Genomic DNA, 10,681 nt, shown 5'->3' on the forward strand with positions numbered 1-10,681 from the left:
CGGAGGAGCTGTCAGCATTTCCTTTGTGACGGCTCATTCCCAGCCGGGTTGCCAAACAGCCGGGGTGCTAAGCTGGCTCTGGCTGCCCCCGACTGAAGGCCCCTGGGACTTAGACCTGTGGCCCTTCCCTCAGGTCCCCACGTGGACCGGGAAGGGGCAAGGAGCAGGCGTGTCCTCACGGCTCATGCCTGTTCCCCCACAGGAGAGCCAGAACCTGTTCTGCTGCCTGTACCGCTCCTGGTGCCACAACCCAGTCACCACGGTGTCCCTCTGCTTCCTCACCCAGAACTACCGGCACGCCTATGACCTCATCCAGAAGTTGTATCCTTCCTCTCACTGTGGTTGGGGTTGAGCCTCTGAGGGGCAGGAAGGGGCCGGCTGCCCGCTTTCCACCCAACAGGCGGGCCCAAGAGCCATGCTCCTGTCCCCACCCCTCCACTCAGCCTCAGGGCTTGTGACATCAGGGCTGCCAGGACACTGGGAGGGGAGGGACATATTTGGGAGAGCGAGATTGGCAGCAAAGAGGGGCTCTTGGAGGGGGAGCTGGCCCGGGAGAAACCCTGTGGGTTGGGATTGGGACTGAGTAGGCCCAGCCCGGCGGGTGCCAGCGGGTGATGCTGGACCATCTTGCTGGGGTGGGAGAGAACCCCAGCTCCTGCCCCTGGGAGAAGGTGGCTGCCCTCTGCTCATTGTAGTTCCTCCTGGGTCTGGTGTGGGGGTGGGGGAGAAGGCCTGGAGCTGGGAATATGGGTGGATGGCTGGGTGAGTCTGCAGGCTTCAGCCCAGGCGTGGGCCTTCGGGGGCCACAGAGCTAGAGCCCGACAGGCTTGAGGATGACACACTGGGGAGAAGCAGGCTGGGCAGAGGCCTCAGAAGCAGGAGGCACCCATTCTCACCTCAGCACTGCGCTCCTCAAAAGGCATCCAGAGTTAGATGTTTTGTTTTTTGAGACGGAGTCTTGCTTTGTCACCCAAGCTGGAGTGCAGTGGGGTGATCTTGGCCCATTGCAACCTCCGCCTCCTGGGTTTAAGTGATTCTCCTGCCTCAGCCTCCCAGGTAGCTGGGATTACAGGCGTTCACCACCATGCCCGGCTAATTTTTGTATTTTTAGTAGAGACAGGGTCTCACCATGTTGGCCAGGCTAGTCTCACACTCCTGACCTCAAGCGATCTGCCCATCTCGGCCTCCCAAAGTGCTGGGATTACAGGTGTGAGCCACCGCGCCTGGCCAGATTTTTTTTAAAACACCAATAAGCAAACTAGCCCCATCCATGGGTGCCTGACATGTAACCCAGGATTGGAGTGCTATTTAGAAGGCAACATGACCAGCCAGGAGTTGGGAGTAAGGAAGAAGGGACCAGGAGGTGCCTCGTGGAGGGCTAGGTGTGGCCCTGCCTGGCTCCCCACAGTGTGCCTGCTTCCCTTCTACAACCTAGATTTGCTCCTCTCAGCCACTTCTGTCACCCAGAGACTGGCAGGCCACTGCCCAGTGCCGCAAGCTTGCTGCAGCCCTGCTGGCGGGAAAGGAGAGAACCCTTCCTGCCCAGCCCTCCTCCAACGGGCTGCAGCGCTGTGATAAGAGCCTCTCCCAGCCCGGGAGGGTGCAGAGGAGACAGCTGCTAGAGTGGAACCTGGAACTCCCGAACAGGGGAGTTCCATTTAGGACAGAAAGGCGAGGAACAGGGAAGAGCCTGGTGTCCTTTGTGCGCCAAATCCTGCTTCACCACAACCAGGCTCTGCGCACAGGAAGCCAGGTGCAGGTGGGGAGGGCATGTGGTGCTCTGAGCTGGGGCTGTGCTGGCCCAGCAGACAGACTTTCCTTGACTGCACACCCAGTGGGGACCTGGAGGTCACCGTGGACTTCCTCGCAGAGGTGGACAAGCTGGTGCAGCTGATTGAGTGCCCCATCTTCACGTGTAAGAACCACCTCCCACCACACCTCGCGCCATGAGTCCAAGGCTGCCCTGGAGTGGGGTGGGTGGAGTCAAGCTCCAGTTGGTCTCTTTTGGCTGGGGAGGGAGGAAGAGCAGTCACCCCAGGGAAGCTTCTGGAATGTTGAGAATGTGAGACCTATAATCCCAGCACTTTGGAGGCTGAGGCTGGAGCATCTCTTAACGGCAGGAGTTCGAGACCAGCCTGGGCACCATAGTGAGATCTCATCTGCACAAAATTTTTTAAAAATTAGCCAGGCATGAGAGTGCATGCCTATAGTCACCACTACTCAGAAGGCTGAGGTAGGAGGATCACTTGAGCCCAGGAGGTTGAGACTACAGTGATCTGTGACTGCACCACTGCACTCCAGCCTGGGCGACAGAGCAAGACCCTGCCTCAGAAAAAAAAAAAAAAAAGACTGGGATGATAGGCCTGCAAGGCCAGCCAGAGCAGGGCTGGGGCACGTGGCATCAGAACCTGGGTCCTGCCTGTATCCCTCACAGTGAGTCTCCTGGACATGAGCCAGCGCTGACAGCAGAACCCCCTTGAAGGCTGATACCAGGCCCCTGGGCTGTCCCCAGCCACCCCTCCGGGTCTGCTGCCTCTGCTCTGGCTCTCTGAAGTTGTGGGTCCCGAGTCCCTCTGCAGGTGCTCCTGTTGGCCCAAGAGCCATGCCTGTACCTCTCTGAAAGAAGAGTTGGCATTTGCTGGGAGCCAGTGGGCAGGAGCTGCCTGCTTAGTAACACCCAGGCTGAATGTGCAAAAGTGGCAGCTGGCTGGGGCGAGCACAGCTCTCAGCACCTCAACATACACACTTTGAATGACGCTTATGTGTTTATAATGTGCAGAGAAGCCAGGAGGCCACTCTGCTGGTGGCCACCTTCCCTGCCAAGCTGGCCACCCGGCCTCTCCCACTCTCTGGCAGCGTCTCTGACCCGCCCGGCCTAAGCCCATCAGCCTGAGCCCTGGAGCCTGAATTGAATGCAGGGGCTGAAGAACACCCGTTCCCATCCCCTCCTGAGCCCCCTTCAAAGGGCAGCCTCATCAAGCAGCAGGGTGCCGTAGGAACTGATGCCCTGGAGACAGAAGAGCAGGGGGGAGACCCTGCTCTCCGCAGAGTGCGCTAAAGCCTGTCCCAGGTGTGCCCAGCGTGACACTTCCCCGAGGGCCTCCCAGGGACACAGGCACCCACACGGCCGCCTGAGGTCAGATCCTAAAAAGACCCTGCTCCTGCTGCTGGTCTGTCCTGACTCATCTCTCCAGTTGTACATTCTTGGCATTCCAGAAGCATCCCTAGGATGACTGCCCTCCCTCCCTGACCCTGGAGGAACTCCAAGCACCTTCTCCTCAAGCCCAGGGCTTTGCTGGGGCAGGGTAACAGAAGAAACACACCCTGGTCTCGCCCAACACCGTCCCAGCCCTGAGTCGCCTGGATCCTAGAGGTGGCTGGTCTGGCCACCGGCAATGCCCACTTCCCAAAGGCCCAAAGGGAAGAAAGGACTGGAAACAGGCTCGCGCTTCTGCTGGGCAGCCAGGCCTAGGACAGTGGTGGTGGGGGTCTCCTCTGGAGGGCGCCAGCAGGCCTCCATTCCTCTGCTCCCTGCTCACCAACACCCTGGCCCTAAGGCCTGGTGCTCAGGTTCCCTTTGTCAGCGGGACCCCCTGTGTGGCCGCTCCAGGGGTGACATAGTCCCTCTCCCAAAGCACATGGCACATCCTCCACAAACAATGCTTGGACTGGGCCTAGGGACACAAGGAAGTAGAAGCCAGTGATTCTCCTGGAGAGGCTCGCAGAAGAAAAGTGAGCCCGTTTCCAATCCCACCTCCCCTGTGCGCCTTGGGGAAGCTGGGACTGCCTTGTGGTATAGCCAGCCACCAGCGGGGTCCGTACTGCAGCTTGGGCTGGAATGAGTGCTGGGCAGCCCCCCGGGTGCATCTCTTTCCCCTGGCAGGGTGGTGGCAGGGCTGGCATGTGAGCTGGAGCCCCAGAAGCACCTCCCAGACGCTCCGGGGCTTTGGTGTGTGTCTCGCTACACACAAAAGCGTTTTTCCATCCTGCCCTCTCTTAAAGCTGTCCTAATCCACCGTCTTTCTCTCCAGCACACCCTATTTATAGCTCCCCCGTGCTGGCACGTGTGGAGCCGACTGGAGAATATGTTACACTACAGGCCCCGAGCCCTCATATCACCAGGGAGGCAGCTGAGCGGGGGGCGGGAAACAGACCAGGCCCCACAGCGTGTCTCGGGGTTGTGGGGCTGAGGTGACTGTTGGAAAGATCAGACAGGCAGGTGGGCAGGTGGAAAGGAAGATGAGATCATGGAAACGGCTAGGACACTCCTGGGGGAGGCGGGGGCAGCGCGACTGGCTGTGAAGGAGCCCCTGACTCGCTGGAAGCCACAGCCACCTGGCTGGGTCCACACAGCTGGGTCCTTGGGCTGTGGGTGCCATGGCGCCAAGTCCCAGGTGGTCCTGGCCAGTCGGAGGCAGGGAGTGTGGGCTGGGCGTGTCCCAGAGCAGTGCCAGGTCCCTGACCCCTGCCCTCTGCCTACCCCAGATCTGCGCCTGCAGCTGCTGGACGTGAAGAACAACCCCTACCTGATCAAGGCCCTCTACGGCCTGCTCATGCTCCTGCCGCAGAGCAGCGCCTTCCAGCTGCTCTCGCACCGGCTCCAGTGCGTGCCCAACCCTGAGCTGCTGCAGACCGAGTGAGTGCCGGCTGGGGACTGCTGCCCCCGCCCCCTGAGCAGGGACAGGCCCAGAGGAGCCTGGTGAGGAAGGGCCTTGCCAGGGGCTGCTGAGGCCTCCCTCACTTCAGCATCCCACCCCTTTTGTCACTGTGACCACCATCCCCCCCGCAGCCACTTGCCCCTTGGCCTCTTGTGTCCACATCAGAGCACCGAGCAAGGGATTCTGGGAGCCCTCACACGGTGGCCAGGAGTAGCAACACTTCCAGGCAATCAGGGTCCAGCTCAGTGAGGCTATGCAAAATCTAAAAACTCTGAGGGCATCTGGAGTTACCCAGACAGAGGACCCTGGAGAGAAACACCGGGCACGGGGAGGAGTTCCTGCCCCAGCTTAGAGATGGGGGCCCCAGTGGCTGTCTGTTCTGGGCACCTCCCAGGCCTCACATAGCCCCTCCCCACCCTGTCTGTGGCAGAGGCTCAACCCTGGGTCACTGGGAGACCCCATCATTGCTAGGACCTTCTCAGCCACTTCCGGGTTGGGGTGGGAGGCAGGGGTACACTCAAGGCTCCCCTGCTCAGGTCCTGCCCATGGAAGGAACAGGTCCTAGGCACCTCTCCACCAAGAGGCCCAGCTTGGCAGCCTCTGGTCAGAGGAGTGCCGGCTCCCACCCTGAACCCACGGCTGGCCCCTACCCCAGAGCCTGTAGGGCTGCATCTATATTTGGTAACCCTTGGAGGCTTTGCCTCATCCACAGGCATTTGGCATCCGAGATGGAAAATTTCACTTGTCAGGTCGCCATGGAAACCAGCAGAGCCACTGAGAAGATTTACGCTGAATGGAGCGCGCCCAGCTTGCATCAGATGCCCTGTGTGTCTAGAATTCCCTCCCAGGCTGTTAGAGCCACTCAGCAGGCCTGGCGCCTTGCTCCAGCAAAGGGCCTCGGGTGCTCGCCTTTGCGATGGACACAGGCAGCCTTGAGACAGGCCTGCCCGGAGGCCCTGTGCCCTCCACACCGCTGGCATCGGCTCCCACTGCCCCTCCCACCCAGACTGGCCCTCGGGTGGCTGAGTGTGGGGCACCTGATAGGCTCTCTGCCCCAGGCCAGCTGGAGAGGCTGAACCCCTAGAAAGTGTGGCCCCAACCAAGACAGGCTCGTGCCTTCCCTGCCCCATTTCCCCAGAAGGCAGTGCCCTGCAGTGGCAGGACTAGGCCTTGAGCCGGTTGCCACCCCAGCTGCTCAGAGTGCTGCCAGGTGGTCCCCAGAAGACAGCACCTGATGCAGTGTCCCCAGGGGAGCAGGGTCAGCCATGGAGCGGGGGCGCATGTGTGGGTTCCTGGGGCCGGAGTGCTGTCAGCTCCCGAGAGACTCCGAGAGAGGCCTAGAAGCCACCCCGGGCCTTGCTGGCCCAGCCTTTGCCTTGGCCCTTCAACGCCCCATAGTGTTAGGGTCAACCTGGCAGGCACCCAGGAGGGGAAGGTGCAGCCGGAAGCAGGGAGGAGGCAGGAAGGGCTGCTTCCCTGTGACCTCCAGTCTCCCTGTGGGAACCAGCCTGCCTTCCTGGGAGTCCTCCTGGCCAGGGAGCCAGCCCAGCCTCTCCCGGGGCTCCGAGTGCTGATCTCCTCGTCTTCGGAGGGGAGCAGAGGCTCAGAGCAGTCAGACTCCTCAAACCAGGGTAGAACAAGTTTGCAGAGGGAAGCTGGGAAAATGAGGCTTTCCTCAGAATCTCCCACGGTCAGTCAGGGAAGTCTTGAGCCAAGGGGTTGAGGCCTCTGGGTAGAAGATTCTGAGGGTCAGTGGATGCTTTGCAGGCCTAGAGTAGGATCTGGTGTGAGCTCTGCCATGGATTTGCTATGTGACCTCCAGCAAGCCCAGTGCCCTCTCTGGGTTCTTGGTTACTTGGTCAGTAAATACACATTTGGACTAAATGGGTGTGTGAGGCACCCCCTAGCCTTCAATGCCCTGGACCCCCAGCCTTACTTTGCAACGACCTAGGAAGAGATACCATAGATAGGGGCACAGAAGCAGTGGGCATGCCAGGGGACTTCAGAACAGCTGGGGGAGGGGTCAGATTGCAGGGTGGGGCCCAGAGGACGGCTCACACCCTGGGAAGGGAGCTGAGGACAGTCCCAGCCCTGGGAGGGGCAGACAGCTGGCAGACAGTGTCGAGTTGCGGGGCAGGCCTTGGAGCTGGGAACAGCTGGGAGAGTTTTGTACACTCCTCGCCCATCCCTGGTTCTGTGTGCTCCAAGTGCCATCAAGGCCCTGGGGACCTCAGCTCCCCCACCCCCTGGCTTCTGGGCCACTCCCCAGGGACTGTCTCCTCAGTAAGGCAGGAGGGAACCTCTAAGAAAAAGCTGGCAACAGGTGCATGGGTGGGATGGCAAGAGTGAGAGCCGGCCCTGAGTCCTGGACTCGCCACACTGTGCTGTGGGCTGGCTGGCCTCAGCCTCGGTGCCCGAGGGTGGTTATGGACCTACAGAAGATGTGCAGGGCCTGAGAGCAGCCATCTGCATTAGGTGGGACAGGGAGAGCGGGCCTGGCCTCTGTGCTCAGCAGCCCAGGCAGTGTCACCCACCCCTGGTGACACAGCCCGCCCTGCTCCCAAGATCTCAGGCCAGGAAGGGTCTGCCCATCACAGGGAGCAGGACTTCTTGCCACCCTAAGGGCCCAGGGAGCAGATGTGGCCCACTCTTCCCACCCCCACCAACCCTGCCACACCGACGCCATCTTCCCGGGTTTGCCATCCAGTGCTGAAAGCATCTCTCTAAAGGCCCCTAAGCTCCCCTAACCTAAGGCCTTGGCTTGCCAGGAGTGTCATGGGGAGCAACGCACAGACCTGTGGGTGCCCAGCACCAGAAGACACACTTTAGGGTCACACCTGTGGCCTTGGCCTAAGTGGGTTAGAGGAGCGTCTGGCCACACCCTGGACTTAGGGCTGCAAGTTCCGGGGTGGCCCTTGGCCTCCTTAGAAGTCCAAGCTGCTCTCTTGGAGCAGTGGCACCTGGTTCCCAAGGTTACTATGCCTGGGAGGTCCCTTCCCAGTAGCAACCACAGCCTAGAACACTGCCCACAGCCTGGCCCTCTAGAATGGGCCCCGCCCAGCTGCTTTTGATCTTTGTTGAACTAAAGTCAGCTGAGCCCCGCTAGGGAGGCAGGAGCGCCAGGCCCAGAAAAGCAGCAGCCGCAGCCGTAGACATGTCCAAGATGTTTTCTGGTGGTGCATCTTCAGCAGGGAGGCAGGAAGGGAACAGGTGTGGGCAGGCAGAGCTGAGCAGGGGTGCAGGAGGCCGCCTCCGGGCCCCAGATGGCATCTCAACTGTGGGAAGAGTCCCCCTGCCCCGGTCCTGCCCAGCAGGCTGGTGGGCCACCTGAAGCAACTGTCAGGCTCTGGCCGTTGACTCTTCCTGCTGGACTGAACTCATGGCCAAGAGTTCGTTTTGGGGGAGCTCCATTTTGTCTCCCCCAAAATGGCCTCCTTTATTTCCACCCTCAAGCTGCTGGGCCCCGGCTGGCCTCACGTTGGAGGGGCAGAACTGTAGCCACAGTGGCACCTGCCAGGTACCTAAGCTGGGGCTGGATACCAGGTGAAGCTCTTACACATCGTGTCAAGGCATCTTGGCAGCCACCCCAGGGCCGCTCCTTAGGTAGCCCTCGCTTTGCAGATGAGGAAACAGTCACGTGCTCAAGTCACACCGCTAGGAAGCGGTGGAGTTATGGTTGGGTCCAGGTCTGTCTAGATCCTGTGCTCTGCCACTGCCTGCACCCCGCTTCCCGGCCCTGCCGATTGGCATCTTTTCATAAACTTGAAGGGCCCCAAGACTCTCTGCTTAGCTGAGCAGCCCACAGTCTTCCTGAGACCCCTTCCCAGGGCCACCAGGCCTCAGGGCCTGGAAACAGATACTTCCTAGCCCACATGGATCTGCTCCTCCAAACCAGTGAGGCCAAAGGGAGGGAGCAGAACATTTCATGAGACACTGCTGGAGGGTGAGTAGGAACAGGACAGGAGCCCAAGGGGATCTCATCCCCAGGGGCAAGCTAAGCACTGGGCTTGACAGGGACAGCAAGGCTACCGCATTGCACCATTATAGGGAGCATCATGCACACTAGCTGTGCAGTGCACAACCTGTGTTGCTGTACAGAGCAACTGGAGAGGGTGGCAGCAACAGGAATGTAGGAGCTGTAGGCATGTCCAGTGGTGAGACCGGCATTCCTCCTCCCAGGGACAGTGAGTGACTGCAGGCCTTGGGGCCCCAACACTCAAAAACAAATGTCCTGCCAAGTGGAGGGCCCGGCAGAGGCTCTTCAGCAATTCCCATTTCCCCAGTCCTAGCCCTGCCTCTCAGAGAAAGGGCCAAGCTGCCACCTCCCCCTTCTCCCCAGACCCTGTTCCAGGCCCCAGCTGGCTTCCTGGCTGGCTGCTAGCCCTGGCTTTCACCCCAAAGGGAGCCACTCGTAAACAGGAAATGCTTCCCAATGCGATGCCTGCTCTGGGCGCCATCGCCAGCCCACAGGCCGAGGGCAATAGCCAAGCAGCAGTGTTAGCTGTTCCCACCAACTGCGGAAGAGGGGGATGCTCAGGGGCTTCCCAGCTCTGGGGCCGGCCATGAGGGAAGAGTTGCCAGGCCTGAGACAGACGCCCAGAGGCCGAGCCCACCAGCCTGTGGCTCTGCCTCTGACCCCACTGCCCTCCAGCAGTAACCCCCCTGTGAGCTGATCCCTGACACTGAGCATTTCTGCTCCCTCTTCCCAGAGACAGTCTAAAGGCAGCCCCCAAGTCCCAGAGAGCTGACTCCCCTAGCATCGACTACGCAGAGCTGCTGCAGCACTTTGAGAAGGTCCAGAACAAGCACCTGGAAGTGCGGCACCAGCGGAGCGGGCGTGGGGACCACCTGGACCGGAGGGTTGTCCTCTGACAGGCCTGGCACGGAGGAGGGCCCACCGAGTGGTCCTATGAAACACTCAGGGTCGTCACGCCCTCCCGAGGAGCTCAAGGACCTGCCTGTCAGGACCAGGGCTGGGCCTGCCAACCCAGGGCAGTGTTGGGGCCGGAGGCTGCTGTGTCTGCCCAAGCTCCTCTGAGAGTCCAGTCCCCAGGCCTCCAGCGCTGTCAGCTGCACCCTGGCATTCACACAGAGCTGGCTGCCCACCCAGTGGGGGGCTATAGCCTCAGAGACCACTCATCCTCTGGAATCAACCTCTTTCTAATACCCTCTTGGAAAAAGAGCTTGCCCCTCCTCCAGCACACTAGAGCTCTGGCCTTGTGTGTATATGTATACATACGTGAACACATGCCTATGTGTGTGTGTGTGTACTTGTATGCACGTAGGCACCAGCACAAAGATCTGAATGATGCACCCCACCCCCACCCCAATAAAGAAATAACAGAAAACCCTCAACCCGAGCCGGCCTGCTCCTTCCCAGCTGACACGTGCAGCTGTCCGGGGGCCTCACCCTGTCCTGGAGATCGGGTTTCATGATGGCCTCAAGGAGTACTGGCTGCCCCAGGGCCTGGTCCCTGCACTCACCTGAGTGGAGCCATGGGCCTAGAGCCTAGGTCCCCACCTCTGGAACCTGCACCCTCCTAGAGAGCACCATGCACTGCCTGCCCTGGAATCCTGAACCCTGCCTTCCCCAATCTGCCTTTCTCATCCTGACTCCCTGGGGCAATGGGAGTTCCCCACTGGGGACATGGGAGCTGAGCCCCAGGAGTTCCTGGATGAAAGGGCAATGCACACTGCAGAACACTTTGCAGATCACGGGGCAAGGGGAGGAAAAGCCCAGAGCAGTCCAGGGAGGGGCAGGTGCCCCAACCACTGCTGCAGCTGAAAGCCCTTCCTCACCGGGAGTGGTACCACCTGCCCCCAGGCTTTGGGAACCCTGGGCTTGGTCTCCTAATGAGCTTGTAATTGGCTCCCTCCGGCCCATGGAGTAGGGGAGAAGGAGCTTGTGCCTGCTCTTCCCCAGAGTGCGCTCCCCCATCGTGCTGCCCCCCAGGGTGGGTTTCCCTGCCTGGAGTCTCCAGGACAGGCTGTGCTTGACATTGCTACCCCATGCACGTGTGTGC

At 60.6% G+C, this 10,681-nt stretch overlaps 1 protein-coding gene across 1 annotated transcript in view; it reads left to right on the plus strand.

The window, feature by feature from the left end:
• Positions 1 to 10,013, plus strand: part of VAC14 (VAC14 component of PIKFYVE complex) — a 113,787-nt gene extending 103,774 nt beyond the window's left edge. Inside the window, exons 16-19 of the mRNA XM_003829478.6 lie at positions 203 to 321; positions 1,836 to 1,915; positions 4,486 to 4,636; positions 9,368 to 10,013. Coding sequence (XP_003829526.3) covers positions 203 to 321; positions 1,836 to 1,915; positions 4,486 to 4,636; positions 9,368 to 9,530 — 513 coding nt within the window. The 3' untranslated portion in view covers positions 9,531 to 10,013. The remainder of the gene's footprint in view (positions 1 to 202; positions 322 to 1,835; positions 1,916 to 4,485; positions 4,637 to 9,367) is intronic.
• Positions 10,014 to 10,681: the final 668 nt, after the last annotated feature.

Source organism: Pan paniscus, chromosome 18 (assembly GCF_029289425.2).
Source record: "Pan paniscus chromosome 18, NHGRI_mPanPan1-v2.0_pri, whole genome shotgun sequence".
Classification (NCBI taxonomy): domain Eukaryota; kingdom Metazoa; phylum Chordata; class Mammalia; order Primates; family Hominidae; genus Pan; species Pan paniscus.